Here is a 17,825-nt window from a genome sequence, read left to right on the forward strand (position 1 = left end):
AGACGACGATACCATCTTCTCTAGTCGGTCTCACCAGAATTTTTTCCCTTACCACCTACGACGAGAGAAGTGGCCCTCGAGGGCTTATGGGAAAAATCCAAGAGATCCTTTTTCTATGTCACGCAACTACTACTACTAATTACTTTCTCTTTATTTCTTTTTCTCCCCCTCTTTTTACCGCTCGTTCCAGGAATTCAATGTTTCGTACGGAATTATATTATGATAAAAAAAATGTTATATATTATTTCCTAAAAATGTAAAAGCGCATCCCATGAATATCGAAGCGGAACATATAAAAGCTTCTGGTGTATAAAAGCCGAATATTAAAAACAGTCTGCCTGGCGGAATGATCCAAACCGATCATTATTCGTGCGTTCGCGGGTTACAGCGTGAGGCGCATAATATATCGCGACACGGGTAGAAAATAGCGTCGTTCACCAGTGAAATAAAGCCGTATAACCAGAGATATCCTATAAATATAACGCAATAACCAGGGCGAATTGAATCGGCTGACAATATCCGTGAGGATGTTATCGAATCTCTGTGCTTGGTATTGTACGACAAGGCGTTGCAGTCCGCGTCGATGGGAAAAGGAGCGAACGCTGCTGGGTCGTGCCGTTAAATCGTCCAATTTTACGAGCAGAAGCGAATCGATTAAAAGATGGAACTCTTGATTTCGATGGCGCGCTAATGTAAGGCCCCTCGAGGTGCGATGCCAAGTGACGGTGCAGTTAACCAGCCGTAAAGCAATGGCCGAAAAAGAGAATGAAGTTTAAAAGTTCAGGCGGTATTAATGATGTATTAAGCCTCGCCTACCACGGTTATTCGCCGATAACGCAGAGCGACCAGCTTTACGGGGCTGTGGAACGCGTCAAATCAGGATGGGTAGGTAATGCACGAATGTAAAGGTTTATGGCCAATATGGAGTATTTACGGTTGACGGGCAAAAGCTGTCGTATGGAAGCCGATAGAAGGGAACCGCCGACCGAAGAACCTATACACGTCTGCCAACCCCCGCCTCTCTCTCTCTCTCTCTCTTCTCCTTTCCACCTTCCGCGACCACCTCTCTCTCTCTCTCTCTCTCTCTCTCTCTCTCTCTCTCTCTCTCTCTTCTCTGTTTCTTCTCTCTTCCTTTTCCTATTCCGCGCTGAAAGGTCTTTACCGTTGGAAGCGCCTTTCCACGGACGAGTACTGAAATATCGGAAGTACTGAAGAGAGGCAAGAGTCGAGAAAGAAGCCGGGGAGTCCTTTGCCGTTTTCACGAGGCCCTTCTTTCTAGCGAGACCCCGGTAATCGCATTAATATAAGAACGGTAAATCTTTCCTTTCCAGCCACAATAGTCTACCCTACGTCGGTCTAAGTCATGCGAACAAAAGGATTCAACTTCCTTCGTTGGATACCGAAACGTCCGCGATTTACATTCCGAAGGAGAGCTAGATAAAAGTACCTGGTACGAACCATCGGTGCACTTATATCTCTACTATTTGTTCGAATAATAAAATCAGCCTAAGCTAAAGATCACGTAAATAATATTAGGTGCATATTAATTTTCAATCAAAGGGAACATGCGATCGTTATCGTATTTTTCAAGCTTGGCGTGACCCAAGGAAAAGATCATCCTAATGATATTACCTATATATAACGCACGCGGTATAACGTATCGCTCACGCGAGTCGTTATTTACCTTTTTCACTTTTAATCGTGATTTTCATCGGTCGCGATAAGTTTGCTCGACGTCGAGCTATCGATCAACTTGATCGTCGCGCGACGAGGAAAAATATAAAGATATGATTCAAGATGATACGGCACCACCATGTCACTTTTTTCATCGAAGAAGCATGTGATTACTGATATTGAAGCAAATATGTGTACCTGCCACTTTTTTGAGTATTAAAATATTCCGATAAAATCGGTCTGTAACTCGTTGAAAATTTGTAATCTTTAAATTTCCATACGACGATGGAACGACGACGGACTCTGTTCGTCGTGGACATTTCATATCGGCGACGTTAAATCAAAGCGATCCCACCGTCGCGAAGATCGTCGGAAATCCAGAGACGGCGGTAACTTGAATGCAGACACGCGAAATCTAGACGGTAAATCACCAGGAGTCTCGTCGAGCGCCTGTCGGAGAGAGATCCCGCTACTTGCTCGTCCTACGAAGCATTTATTAATCGCTCAGCTCCTAAATCCCGTGGCGCAGCTGCCCTCGAAATGTTTGTACCTACGTATTGCAAAGTAAAGTGCGCGCGCGCGCATGAGGGGACGTAGAGTCCTCTGGGAGAGGATTAGGTCGGACATATTGAGAGCTTCCAACTCCCTATCCCGCGAAAGCACCAGCTTTCGGCTTCGAATGAAGGGCGAAGCTGCTGCCCTGTAGTGCGAACAACCTAATAAGTTTTTCCTTTTCTATCTGCAAAAGCATCCTGTCTACTTTCATTTTTTGTCACGCGTCGTTTCGCGCGTTACTTAAGAAAACGATAGAAACTGAGGTGCTTCGAGTAATTCGAAAAATCGCAGTATACAGTTCGAGAACATTGTAATATTCTCGGAGGAATTTCGAAGAAATAAAAAAAGAAATGGAAACAAATTATGGCGAAGTTGGTTGTGCAATGAAGTTGCTTGTGGAACTGGTAATTGCCAAAAGAGTCGCGGTGGGGAGGTAGGGTGGATGGGCGGGGGTGAGAGAGTTGCAAAAAAATCGATCCGTAAAAAAATCGAGCTGTAAAAAATTCGAGCCGTACTCCCGATGATCGAGATAACAGTTCTAAAATGCAGTCGATTTCGAACGCGTCGGCACAATACAGACAGATGACGGTGGAATATCCCCCTCGATGGTATTGCTGACGGGATGTACGAGTCAATAATTTCCTCACTCTAGCATTTTATGAGGGAGTATTATATGGGCGCTGGTTATCGATGATTAATCTCGGCGCTGTCACTTGCAAACCCAGGATTCGCGTCTCGAATGTATCGGTGGTTATTCGCGCACACTACCAATTTCACGTTCTTTCATTTCACGTTCACATCACCTTTTGCATCATCGATGATCCCTAAACATTGAAAATGATCGATCATCGTCGATTGGAAATTATTGTTTAAGTCCGATTAAAATTTCCTCGTGTTTTCCTTTACTAAAAAGGAGCTTAACGATGCACGTCGAAACACCTATTAGAGGCCTTTAAACGGTCTAAAAGAAGGAAAAAAAAGTTTACGTAACGACGCGTCTCTCGGGAAGGGCGAACGCAACACGGCGTAACGTCTTTCACGAAAAGGGGCTTGGTAATGGTGGATTGCAATAATATTACAAGTTAATGCATAGAATCGCTCTCCCTCTCTCGCGTTTCGCACGTTCTTCGTGCTCGCGTATACGAAGCGCGCAAATATACCTTGAAAGCTCTGTTTGAGGAGAGCAAGGAGAGGAGAAGTTGGGGATGCGGGGTGGGGAGAGAGGTGCTTTCGCCATTGTCCGTGGCGTTACCTCGTCCTGCGCGACCCTCCCCTAGGAACACGAGGCGGGAGACCCTCGAGGGCTTGCCTCCTCGAATAATATTTCGTTCCATTATTCATAAACATTTTATAATCTTCTTAGCACTGTGAATTATTGCCGTTCGCGCAATTGAAATAATGCGGATTCGTGGTCCATACTAGAAGCACCTCTCTCTCTCTCTCTCTCGCTCTCTCTCTCTCTCTCTCTCTCTCTCTCTCTAAGTCTTTCTCGCGCGAACTTGCAAACGTATATGTATATGCGAAAAAGCGTAGAGAAAATGAGAGAAAGAAAGGAAGAAGGATAAAGAGGGGTGTGGTGGTAGCGCACGAAGGCAGTAAGGTATTGCACGACTACGAGAATAGAACGAGTTCGTTCGTTGAAGTGGCGTTGAAATGTTTCGAACCGAGGGAAAAATAATTGGACGAAGAGCCTTGTCGTTACTTGGCGAGGGAATGTGGAGCGTTACTACGACGACGAAGACGACGACGATGAGAGGGAGGTGCCGGCGCAACCTCCTTCTACCGTCTTTGTATCCAAGGACTTACCATTCCTTTCTTAAACTCCTCGTTACTGAGAAGTCTTCCGGCACCTCCTTTTCAACTTCCTGAGCGAAGGTATGTAACGCTTCTCGTACACAGGAAGAACTTTTCTCCTATCGCAGAATGTTTCCCCGTCCAACTACAAAGTACCGCGATTTTGTACGAGGATCAAACGATTTTCCTAAAAGAGCTAATATAAGGTGGACGGGCGTTAATTGTAATACCATCGAAGCTGTATAACACACGTGTCTTCAATCGGATCGCTCTACCGACCGTTGTAAAAGCTATCGAGCCGACGAGTAACGAAACGAGAATCGAAGAATATGAAAGAATAGATAAGTATTAGCGCGCTCGGTCGATCGACGATACAGCTAATCGAAAATGGGATTACGATTGAGAAATCGAGTTAAAGGAAAAGTTTGACGAAGGTATACCCGATGGTTCGCTTCTCCCCTCCGTCCGTCCGTCCGTCCGTCCGTCCGTCAGCAGAAAGTTTCCCCTTGGAATAATCCTCCGCGACACCTCTTATTAACGTTGGGTCCATTCGAATCGTGTTCTTAAACTCCTCGTTACCGGTGCGCGCACTACTTCAACGGGGGGTCCCTCTCTCCCGAATCGCTTTATCGAAGTTGGAGAACGGGATTGCGAACAACGGGCTTTGGGAATGGCTGTAATTTTGATAGGTCATAACTCTCTCCCGCTCTTTGAAACGCTATACCAACGAGACTCATACCAGATATCCCACCAGAATCGGGGAGTTAGAAGAGAATAAAGAGGAAAGAGAAACAGAGACGACTCACTGATCCCAACGCTTAACTAACGGATGATCTGAAATAAGATTTACGAAAGCGATATCTCCTTAGCGTAGGTAATTTGAAGTTGCGGAAAGGGCGACGCGTATAAAGCAGTCACGCGCGCTCCAGCCCTTCCCTGATCTCTCTATTACAGTTCGGATTAGCTAGTTATGAAACTCGCCGGCGAAGTGGTGATGAAGCGTGTTCGGAAAGTTTCCATCTGGGTGAGGTTACATGGCGAGGATCGTGGACGCGAAAGCTTTATGCGTGTGCGCGCGGAGTTGCATGGAATAAGCGATCAGGGTCGTTCCTGGGGGAGGCACGTTAGTCCCGTGTTAATTTCTTCGTGACAGGGGAGACGTCGCCTCGACTTCGACCGGCCCCTGGCTTTTGAGAATTTTGCAAAGACAAGCCTGCATCGAACAAAGTTCCTCCTTTCGGGTGCTCTCTATACGCGACAACCGTCGTACTCCGAGGGTTTTTAAAGCGATCGCGGGAATAGCGAATGACTAGAAAGAAACGAATTCTAGAGTTATAACGTCGCGTTTGGCGTCCTAAGAAATTTCCATGATTACGAGCTTCGGGAATCTCTATTTCGAGGACCGCGAATCCAAGCTGGTACCTGCCAAGCGCGATTGGCGCCGCGTTACGTCACCACCGACTACGAATCAAAATCTTATTAACTGCTGAAAGTGAGTTTCACTTCAAAGTGGAATTTAATTACATTCGCGCCTCCACCCTGTCCCGTGCCCTGCCCTTTTCCTTACTACTCTCTTCTCGGTCCCGTTCGTCTTGCTCTTTCCTTTATCCCTACCCCATTTCGCTCTTCTCTAACTCCCTTTCCGCCTCTCATTTTCTTCGAGTCTCCTCTTCCTCGCCGCCAGTTTCTCGCAAACTCCTTGAAAGCACGTCCGACCCGACCAGCATCCCATTACTCGCGGTCTTCATTTTTGAATGAAAATATTTAAATTTCCCTGCCTCGTCCAGCGGAAATTATTGCCCTTCCTGTCCTTTCCGAGCGAGCTTCCTTACCCCGTCTCGCCATATACAATCAACTTCTTCTTACTCTCTCAGCAAAAATCTTTACCTCTCTTTTTCTCTTTACAAGTACGCGGAAGAAGGTTGTTTGGAACGCGAGCAAATATCCAAATGCCAGAGCGATTATACTTTTTTTTTTACTTGGCCGCTGGTAGTCAGTCGTTGCTTACTCATTGGTACGACGTTTCTAAAGGGCTATCCTCTTTCTTCCAACGCGCGCGCGCGCGCGCTTTCTCTCTCTCTCTCTCTCTCTCTCTCTCTCTCTCTCTCTCTCTCTTCTTCGTGCAAGCACCGAGGCAATTGCTTCTTTTGAAGTGCGCTTACTCTCTCGCGTTTTTTTCTTACAGGCGCATCTCGTGATTAATTTCGCAGTCTCGGTTTGCTCTTCGTCCTTTGCCAAAGGAGTGGAGAGAGAAGGTGTACCCTCGAGAATCCTTTTTCTTCTTCTTCTTTTTCTTTCTCTTCTTCTTTTTCTCCTTCTTATTCTTTCTTCACCTCCCCGTCATTCGATGGACCTCGAGAAGAACACGTCCGCGGGGAGGGATTATGAGTTTCGCAGCTCATCACCAGTTTGAACGCGCGCGCGAGAAAATGCTTCCCCTTCTTAACGAACTAATCGAAGAGAGTGAGAGTGAGATAGAGTGAGAGAGAGAGAGAGAGAGAGAGACAGAGAGAGAGAGAGAGGAGCGAGGGGAGGGGGCGGGGCAGAAAAGGAGAGAGAAAAACGTCAGTTCTCTCTAGCGAAATCTTTTCTCGTATTTTAATTTAAAAGTTGGACTTTGTCGAGAGATCTCTTTTCTGCGAGAAAACACGAATCGTCTGGGTAGAGCATATGAAACTGCATTAGAATAGACGCATTTTTAATCTTTTAATCATGTTAAGTGATGGACTGTGTTGGATGATGAACTCTCGATCGAACTCTCGTCGATTCTAATCGCATACAGATAATGATACGTAAGAGGAAAAAATATACATGAAAAAAAGAAAAGAAAAAAAGAAAAGAACAAAAAAAAAACTACTACTCACCTTTGCTGCTACCGTCTGGACCACGGAGGATGGTACACTCCTCTATTGTGCCGAAGGCAGCGAACAATTGTCGGACATCGTCTTCAGTCTGTTGCTTGCTGAGCATTCCCACGAACAGCTTTCTGTCTGCGAGTTGTCGGCCGATTGTCGAAAGTGAGAGAAAACAGAAAAAAGGACAAAAAAATAATGTTAGTTACTTTTCAAGTCCGTGCACGGATTTGGATCGTTTGTTTCTTTTTGTGCTTTATAGGCGTCAAAGAGAAGATCTTGCGGCTAACACCGAGAACGACAAAGTTACACGGTAACACCAGCATCCACCATCCTAAGGGGAAGGAGGTAGGGGTATACAAAATGTAAAACACATCCGTGTGTGGAGACACGTAAGTAACGATCTCTATACCGATGCGTACGTTTACACTAGCTTACAATCGCGGTAAACGTATCCATCTGAGACAGCGTGGAGGGCTGCGTGTGTATTAATGCGTGATTACGATAACGGTAACATATAATACGAGGAAGATTCAAATTTGATGGCTTTTTAATCAGCGGTTCCCCCGATAGGATATTCGGTAAAGTTAATTTTGTCGTCGCTCAAGACAGAATCTTGGATTGAATTGGCCAACGATCAAATTGGAATGGAAGAATCGAATGATAATGGTAGTTAGCGTTCTGCCAAAGAATCCGCCTCGTTTCAAATTTGAACGTTCCTTTCGAAAAACGATAATAATTATAATAATAATTGACGATATAATGTACATATTTAACGATAATAATAATAATAACAATAATAATAATAACAATAATAATAATAATAATAATAATAATAATAGTAATAATAATAATAATATGATGATGATGAGGATGATGATGATGATGAGGATGATGATGATAATAATGATAATAATAATAACAATAATAATAATAATAATAATTAGAAGAATGTGGTGACATTAAGGAGATATGAAAATAATCCAATTAACCAATATACCAACCTACGACCTACATCACAAGCCGAAGAAATAGGTGGAGAAAACGAACGGGATCGCGAAAAAATCTGATAAAATGTAAAACGTTAAAACATAAAACGTAAAACGTAACTACGTACGGCATTCTCGACGATGGCAACGAGTCGTTTCGCAATGGCTTCGGCCGAATATATCACGAGTGTTTCTCACGTACGCATGTATAGATCATACGAAGAATTTTAGTTGAAACCGTCACGGGCGTAATCACCGAGGAGAATGCCGCTCTCAGTGTCGAGGCATACCTCTTTTATATAAAAGGTTACACACTCAACACTCATTACGTGACATTGAATATTTACGATAATCTGCAGCTATTTCTAACCTGTGTAACAATAATATCGAAAATCAGACCGTCGTTTTGCCCTTTATCATTTTGCTCTCCTTACTTTTTCTTTTTTTCTTTTCCATATGATGGACGTATACAATTAGTCTAATTAGATTTTCTCTTGTTCGTCTTTCGCGATAGGGTCACCAGAAGACAGGATAATATTTTTTTAAATCATTATCTTTCCAGACAATAAAAAAGTAAATAATAATTTTCGCGAAATAATTCGGCCCCCACGACTCCATTGATTACTTATCGCGTTTAACGTTCATTCCTTTGTTCGAGCATTTTTCCGTAGGATTTTCGTCCAGGATTTTCCAATTAAACGTAGTCGATAAATACCAATGAATTCTTTTTATTCGTTACACGTTCATGACGAATGGCATCCTCGGATTCGTGAGTCCGACAATTATTAAGCGTGTGTGTGGTTTGATGTGCGTTCGTTCGTATAAATTTAGAGGAATGCTGATAGCGAATAGAATTAATTGCCGTGACTTTTCTGATCCACTAAATTCTCCTATCGATCTGGTAAACCCCAATGAAATTTTTGAGAAATTTTACGGAGGCAAACAAAATTTGGAATTCAGTTGCAATTTACATTTTTCTTGTCTTTAGAAATATCTGCACCTAAACGTATCCACGTTAGAGCGTTCTCTAACTCGATAAAACAGACTGTCGTGGGATGAGGAACAGTGTATGTAGGCGTATCTGTGTGAACAAGAGAGGTGTAAAGGGGAAATCGTAAGAATAAGATTGATCGGGTATGGCTTTTAACAGCCGGAAAACGTAGAGTGATCGGACACGGATGAGTGGTGAAAAATTTTGATAAAGAATCAAATCTAATTACAATAAGATAAACGTAGCTCACATCATAATCAGAAAATATGTACAAAGGTGATAAAAAACACATCGACAACGAACGAGACAACACATCCAACGAGCGAGCCACTATTTTAATGGTCACAGCTGTAAAGAGCAATTATATATAAGGTATACTTATATACACGCATATTCGATGTATATGCATTATGCTATACGTATAGTGTAAATACATCAATTATACATGTATACGTGGCACACGATTAAGGGGTGGTAGTGTGGTGATGATGGTAGTATCGAGACTCGGAATCGACAAAGGAACTTGAAGGAACTCGGTAACATGAAGCATGAACGACCGTCGGTTATAGTACGAAGAAAAAGATAAGAGGGGCAGGGACGGAAGAGTTTATCGTCGCCGTATGTTTGGTGGTATACGGACAGACACATACACCCACACCCACACACAGAGATAGATAGACAGACGTGTATATATACATATATATATATATATATGTAAATATACATATATATATGTATATATATATATATATATATATACATATATATATATATATATATATAGAGAGAGAGAGAGAGAGAGAAAGGAAAATTATCTCGAGAAACGCGAGTCTTAATCGCTACGCTACATCTTACGCTTTTTCTCCATTATTCGCGTGGTTATTCGCGTTAATTCATACAGCGACGAGGTAATTTATGGCATTCTAAAAGCGTTCGCTCAAGTCGCGTCGTAACTAGGCTTTAATAGTGTGATAACGACTGTGCGTAATACAGAGAAAGAAAAAAGAGACAGACGACAAGTTTACGGCTACAGGTACCAGTCACGCACGTGGGTTTACGTAAAACAATACTATCCATAATACCTTTTCTTCTGTAACGATGTCTATCGTGCTGGATCAAGTACAAAGTATAAGATAGAAAAAGAAAGAGAAGAGGACGGCAATGGATGGTGCGTGAGAGTGTTGAAGATCCGGTACGAGGATTCCAGATTGCAATGCGATATGGAAGTTGTTAGCGCGTTCAGGTGTGACCAATGAAAAAAGAAGGGTGAAAAAATCTCGATCTCGGGGGGATGGCGATATTGCGAAAAAAGGATGAAGACGGAATAGCGAGGCGTCTTCGAGATATGGTCGATTCGATTCTTGGTCAATAATTTGGAAAGCTGATTAGGAAGAATCGATTTACTTTATGCTGACGCTGAAGGGTCTTTTTCGTCAGACGGCTCACGAATGGATTTAGTCGAAAAGGAGAATCTCTCTATTTCCTTGCGACAAATTTTTCCGTGCGGCGTTTGCAATTTGGATTCTGCCTCTTTCGAGGATGGATATCTAACGCATATACCGATTGGATGTATGTCGGGAAATAGGATCATTCATGACTGAAGCAGAAAGGAAAGACATGTGGTAAGAAAAGAGAAGGTAGGAAAAGGGGTGGATCTGTAAAAGGAAGGGCAAAAAATGTGGTGGATCGAACACTAGCGAGCAGCAAAATGAACTTTGCAGCGGGCTGTGCTAGGCTGAATCAGCGGTGATGGCGCGACGAAGTTAAGGAAGATTCGTCTCGCTTTTCGTTCACTTTTTTTCTTTCTCTTTTCAAAGAGAAGGGGCTCTCTTTCTGCCGATTTGCGGAGAAGAAGAATAGAGGTACTGGAAGGAAGCTAGCTATCTCCTGGAAGTCGAAGTTACCTTCAGCGGCTGCCACCGGTGCCTCCTACTTCCAGAAGATGGCACAGGCGCTCCCGTCGTCCATCATGCACTCTGGAATACAGAACAGAACAAAGAAATGGCATTGGGCCCAACAAATTATACGCTTCTTCTTCATTCGTTCGTTCGTTCGTTCGTTCGTTCGTTCGTTCGTTCGTTCGTTCGTTCGTTCGTACTTTTTTCTTTCGTTGGCCAATAGCACCGTTCCCAAACGCAGTTGCGTCTAAGTCGCGCAACCAAGCGCTTTCTTTCTTTCGCGTGATTATCAAAATGTATAGATTATCTTAAGAAATATGAAAATATATCTTGTAGAATAATAAATAAACAATAACAATTTCTCATAAAAATGTCTCTAACGTTATACTGTGTAGCATAAAAATACTTTCACGAACTTCTTGAAGAATCAACGAGAGACACTGAGAATAAAAAAGTTAAATCTCGATAACTCCTTGTCCCTTTCATTGTACCTCGATACCGAGCGTCGCAACTTTCTTCATCGGTATACCGCATCCTCCACGTGAATGAACTTAATGATCCGTTCTCGCGAAGGTTATGGAGATGTAAAATTGGCGAACCGAGTTAAAGGTCGTCGTCGTCGTCGTCGTCGACGTCGTCGTTGTCGTCGTCGTCGTCGTCGTCGTTGTCGTCGCGGATGTTAGACGCGAGAGCTCATTCCACGAGGTGCCTTCTCCCGATTCGCGCCTTCCAGCCGGGCTCTAGGGCACATTTAAGGATTTGTCTCGGGAAATTAGATTCTCGCCTGACTTGCAGCCTCGTTGCATCTCCGCTTTCTCGAGATTCTTCCCCATACTTCGTCCCATCCGCCAGCCCACATCATTTTAACCCTTCTACTCCGACAACTTCTCCAGCAGTTTCTTCATCGAGTCGCCCCTTAAACCGCCCACCAACCACCCATTTAACCATTCCTTACAGGAGAAGATTCTCCTTCCGTCAGCCTCAGGTACTTTTCAACGAAGCGTTCGTTCTCATTGTCGCGTCAGGACACCGTCGGGACCTAAGAATTGAACCTTTGTCGCTGGAGCTGACTATTAACGTGCCACTCTCAAGAACCTTCTTCTTCGATCTTGTCGAGCCGCCTAAGAAATTATCTTCTCGATGAACGGCGAACAAAGTAAGTATCTCATTCGCATACCAAAAGTGTCGTATTGCATGGTATTGCTATTTGTAGTATCTGCGATCGGTTTTATTTATCATTGATTTTACGTAATATCTTTGATGGAATAAAGCAAGTATAAATTTATATGACGTTTCTATTATTAATCAACAAAGAAGCATGGCGTAGATTCTTCAAATTTTAAAATGTTACATATTGTCCTAGAAAAGTATTAACATAATTCTATCTTTTGGCTAAGATCTTAAACTTTATTCACAATTGAAGTTTCAATACTTTTGAAAATTCGCCAAGATTTCTGTGGACCGCGTAGCAAAAGTCTACGTCACTTTGGCTAACCCAAAGTTAGCTTACTAGCAATGAAGGTACCAACCAAGGCCCCTGATATCTCAGGATACGTTTATCTCTACAAAGGTAGTAAGACGAGTGATGGCGATGGAGGTAAGGTGGCTCGCCGAGGGATCGAAACTTATCTACTTGTTCAACTAGCTTCGGTACAGCTCCCACTTCACCCTTATCCAGTTGGAGAACTCCGGCCCAGCCCGACTTCAACCAACTTCCACGTGAGATACGTATTTCTCAAATCTGTTTCTCTCCGTGTAGACTTAATTCCATTTACTTTTCAGGACTCCTGCGAAAAATCGCCTCGATAAAAGTGTCACTTTCACGACCGAACTTTCGCTTACCTTTTTTCTCTTGGAAATTTCTTTTTAATCATATACACGTTAATTAAATTAACGATTCTACGTTGAATCGCATGGAATACAATCATCACTAGTTAAACGTCTCCCATATTCCCAGAGGAATATCAATTAAGAACGTTGTCTTACGATTAGTTAGATACATCTCACGTGCTGACTAATAATAATCGCGAATCTCCTAAGCTAATCGTATCTAATGCCAAGGGACAAATTAGACATTCAACATTGGTAGTAGGATCTCAAACTTTGACCCTTGATGACGGAGACGCACAACGGATGTGAATTCTCACCCCTTGCCGATTAGAAATGTCGTGGAAAGGAGACGTTGACGACAAGACATGGGACTTGGAAGAGAAGCCTGTTAAGGTGTAGGGAGAAACCGTGCCAAGAGAGATAGATAGATAGATAGATAGATAGACAGAGAGAGTGAGAGAGAGAGAGAGAGAGAGAGAGAGAGAGAGAAAGAGAGAGAAGGAGGAGGAGGAGGAAGATTTTGAAACCATCTTGGGCGATAGAACGTGGCAAAGGCAAGAGACGAATCCTGGTTTAGAATATATCCAGGAGGTTAGGTCGGAGAAAGCGGTTCGTTCGTGTTACTGAAGTTCACTAACCCCCTGATTGAACTTCACGAGTACGTGAGTACAGCATAGTATCTACATAGGTATAGTACGTGGCATCGCCCTCAATGGCAACAGTAACGGTAACAGCAGAGGAGCAGCAGCAGCAGCGGCGGTGGCAACGGCGGCAACAGCAGTAGCAGCAGCAGCAGCAGCAGCAGCAGCAGCAGCAGCAGCAGCAGCAGCAGCAGCAGCAGCAGTGTAGCAGTAGCAGCGAGGCATCGGATCACTCAGCCTACATCCGCGTCAAGGCAAGGCGGCTTTGTAAGGCCGTACCGAGCTGGGCGACCGGAGATTACAATGGCATCTCATCCAGATTAGCATATGAATTATGATCCCCCTGCGCACTTTCCCTCCTTCTCGGCTTCTCTCCTTCCTTCTATTGCTCCTCCATCTCCTTTCCGTGGAACGTTTGATGCACACGGATTCTTACTTGAAAGCATTACAGTTGATAAAAAAGGCTGAGTCTTCTTTATTCACTTCGTAATTCGTTCTGGTCTATAAGAATTTCAAGTGGACGATGAAAACATTTTGAAGATGTATCATTCTTGTTCTATGAAATTGATAGTACATCAAGTTCAATAAGGTTTATTCCAATTCGTTGTAGTAATACAATTTAAATCCATAGTATTTTTAATTTCAACGATGAGACATCGTCTCATAGAAGCTTTCAAGACGTAGAGGAATTCGTTGAAATATCGGACTTGTCATGCGGGCTCGCAGCAGGAGACACTAAACTATGTTCCAAGTTCAAACGTTTCAAGATTATCTCTGATGTTCGTATATCTTTATAAGTTGCTTCATTCGCCCCATCTCTGTATGTGGATAATAATGATACGATGGGAGACCGAATGTTGGACCGATCGATTTCACTTCTCCTGACAAGAAACGTGGGAGGGCTGAGGGAAGGGCTATGCAATTTCGAAAGTCACTGAGGGAGGATGTCGCCGTTGTTATTGAATTCGATGGTGTCGATAAAATCGATGCGTTTTAAAAATGTGACGATGTCTCTGGAGGATCGCCGTAATAATGGATGTACGACGACAAATGTTTGTGTTATATGCAGTGCGCGTTTTTCACAATATTTACGTATCGTCAACAGATTTTTAACCGCGTATCCTATGGTCCGGTGCTATTTGCATCCTAGGGAATGGATATGTGTTATGTCATTCGTATATTTCGTAGATCCCAACAGAATTTTCAGAACGACCGATTCGTTTACGCTACGTGGAATATTACGTATGAATTGCTGAATTGTCCATATATTCGTTATTAACTTTACGTCGCGCAACAGAGAACGACACAATTTTCTCCTGTCCGATCGGATGCTAGTCAAATGTAATCGATACTTTTACAAATCTTTAAAAAGTGATACATCTCTCGTTAACGGCATATGATATTATATGACTTAACTTTTTTCAAAATTTCTTTCGCAACATTTTTAAAACAAGAAATGGTTTTGTGTCTCGTGAACAAACAGAGCGAGTAGGTCTCATTTACCGAAACTCCAAGCACGACCCGGGGTAGCCCGCTAAAAGCTACCGGGAATTCAATCAGCTTTTACGCAGAAAGCCAAACACATCTGGCTGAGTGCCAGAGATAGGAGAAAATTTGGAGCAATGGTCGACCGAGATGACGAGAACGGAAGAAGGACTGAATTGGGAGAAAATTCTATAAAAAAGAAAAAGAAAGAAAAAATAAAGAAAAGGAAAAATAAAAAAAAAAGAAAAAAAAGAAAAAGATTCCTGACGCAAAAAGGCAAAAAATGTCTTAAAGGGCATTTTATCGTTATTCTGGAAGACGAAATATAGACCGCTGAGGCGGATCCGAACCCAGGGTCGTCCTTAGATTTCCCGAATAATAAATTGAAAGGATCTTGCTCTACGCCCAATACGCATAATAGTTAAGATAAATTCAAGTATCGCCCTTGCTTTAATATTTTTACCTTATTACAAATAAGGATTTATGATAATAATACGATAATTGGTATTCACTAGATAAATCGATCTTTCTCACCTCCGCGGTTTTCACTGTCCGCCGGCTTCACTTGAATAGGACGGTTCATCTGAAACAAAAAGAATTTGTACCAATTAGTCGCAGTTAGAAAAGTGTGCTATCTATTCGTTCGTTACAATCTATTTCTTTGTACAAATTCATAAGCGATTAAAAAATCTTATCTATATTGGTTACGATCGGTAATCCTTTATTTCCTGGAAATGAAAAAGTTGTACAAAACTTTTGCGGCATCAAAGAAAAGAAAAATAGAAGAAAATATAAGTCGAGGTCGTACTTCTACTAGTAAGGAGAAAAGAACGAATTGCTGCAGAAAGTGTGCAGCAATCGGAAGTGTCGTTATTTGTTCGGTACGAAGTGTCCAGTAGGTGTACATTCGTCCTTCGTCACTTTGCTCTCGCTCAAACACCGTCGGAGATGGTGAGAGGTACCTCTGTCGTTGACAGGTCCAACTGTCAGGGAATAAGGGTGGCAAAGACGACGACGACGACGACAACGAAGGATAAGGAGCGAGATCCTGGTAGACGGTGTAAAAGGGGAAAATGTTGGGATCGAAGACAGAAATTGTAGAGAGAGAGAGAGAGAGAGAGAGAGAGAGAGAGAGAGAGAGAGAGAGGGAGGGAGGGATGGGAGATATAGAGAAACGAGAAGGATAGTCGGACGGTGGTGGTCCTTTCGTAGCATTCTGCTCAAATCTTTTAGACCGCACTGGAGATGGCTTGGACTCCCAGAACAAATAACATTGTTTATTTGTCGGACCACGCCGCCGCAGCACGCTCTACTTCTCTCCTCCAGGGATCCAGATGCATGATTCATGACGCAGGGGACAGAGGACCGTAACTTCGATCCTTCGAGAGACCCCTCGCTCCTTCTGTGTTTCTCGTTTTTCACCCTAGCACACTAACGTCGTCCTGGTTACTGAGGATGCTCCTTCCAATAAGGCGTTATCCTGCCACTCTTCACTTGAAAGTGCTCTCTCCGACCAATTTTCCTTCCGACGGCGCCCTAGCGCACGCACGAACGGAAGGGACTAGTTCGTCTTTACCACTGACACGATTTCTCTAATCAATTTTCCAAGACAATTTGAAACTACTAACTCGATCTTGATATATTCTTTATCTCTTTACAAATGAATTCATTCATAAGGGTGCAATGTTTCAGTATACAACGGATGAACTTAATGCGATGGCATCCATTCGAGTTCTAGGATTTCGGAAAGAGATTAGGACCGCTTAAGGAACGATGAATCTTGGAAGTGGGAGCACGAAATCTGGTCTTTAACATGGACATGACACGCTCGGGATCCCTTCGAATGCCACGACCATCTGTCTTCTGACTCGCTACTTTTTTTCATTATACGGTATTTCCCATAAGAATTGCCGGGGCAGGGAGGGGGAAGAAGGCAAAAAGAAAGATAGAGAACGAACGTGCGGTAGATGGGAACGTGCGAGGCAGCCCCAAAAGTTTTTCTTCCTCCGCGCGCACGCCAGATACCAAGGGGAATTGGTCGCATTGCAGGGGTCAGTGCCATGACCACGTGGATCTTATACACGCTATATGCTTTTCACGAGTGGGACAGAAAAAAATGAGTGATAGGGGAAGGGGGAGTGGAGGGAGCGGGAAGAGTCGTATACAGTTACCGGGTTTTGCTGAGTTTTCTAACACAGATCGATAGTAAATAAATTATTCTTTCTTATACTTGCTTTGGCACGAGACGAAAGTTTATCGGTGAGAGCAAGGAAAGTAGAGAGAGAGAGAGAGAGAGAGAGAGAGAGAGAGAGAGAGAGGGATAGGAGAGGCCATTTTAAGCACTATTCAGAAAATTAAACTTGCTCAGCGATGCTCATTAGACATAATTGTTGTTGTCTCGTTGTTGGAGGAGCCTAGATATTTCGGCATAGGTTAGCGGTACACTACGATAGCTTCTCCGATATTCATTCGGCCTCCTTAAAGTAAATTTAATGTAACTAGTGTATCGCATAAATGTCACTTACGACTCGACCGAGTCCATGCCAGTCGAGAACTATCGACTGGATAGCTACTTTCGTTGTCGTCCTTAACACCAATAATGAAGACAAATGTCTATTAATTAATGAAATCGCTAGGAAACTCGGCTCTTGTTCAAATAAACAATGAATCAAATGTAAGCGTAGAAGATAATTATTCGAACGTAAAGTATTAATGGACGGCATGTATTTCAACAAAAGCAACTACCTCTTATTAATAGGTAAGGCTCTTTCATAACGACATGGCGGAGCTCGGCTCCGCGCCTTTATTTAATGATCGCGTTACGATCGAGCGTCGACCCTTTGGCAATTCGTGTCATCAGGCATGTGCACTTAGAAAATCGATTCCCTTGAGAGGCACCACTCAAGATAGATGCTAATAAGTAAATGTGTTTGCCGAGACCCGAGCGCGCATCACGGGTAATTAATTAAGCTCGATTATCTATGTACACTGCGGGGAGAAAGCGAGCGTTGCCTTCTCTAGGTAGATGTAGAACGATATCCCTGAAAGGAAGAATCACGAGGAATTGCAATTTTGATCGTCCCAATTTTGTATTCGTCTATTTGACACTCCCTTTC

General features: G+C 43.1%; 1 protein-coding gene across 5 annotated transcripts in view; it reads right to left on the bottom strand.

Moving 5' to 3' along the window:
* The window catches only part of bru3 (CUGBP Elav-like family member bruno 3), a 412,883-nt gene that overhangs the window by 41,737 nt on the left and 353,321 nt on the right, over positions 1–17,825 (bottom strand). For all 5 annotated transcript variants that reach the window (XM_085661018.1, XM_085661019.1, XM_085661020.1 and 2 more), the window contains 2 exons: positions 15,244–15,292; positions 6,888–7,013 (listed from right to left, as the gene is read on the bottom strand). In XM_085661018.1, the coding sequence (XP_085517144.1) occupies positions 6,888–7,013; positions 15,244–15,292 (175 nt within the window). The remainder of the gene's footprint in view (positions 1–6,887; positions 7,014–15,243; positions 15,293–17,825) is intronic.

This window comes from Vespa mandarinia, chromosome 13 (assembly GCF_050613455.1).
Source record: "Vespa mandarinia isolate Hongniang chromosome 13, ASM5061345v1, whole genome shotgun sequence".
NCBI classification, from domain to species: domain Eukaryota; kingdom Metazoa; phylum Arthropoda; class Insecta; order Hymenoptera; family Vespidae; genus Vespa; species Vespa mandarinia.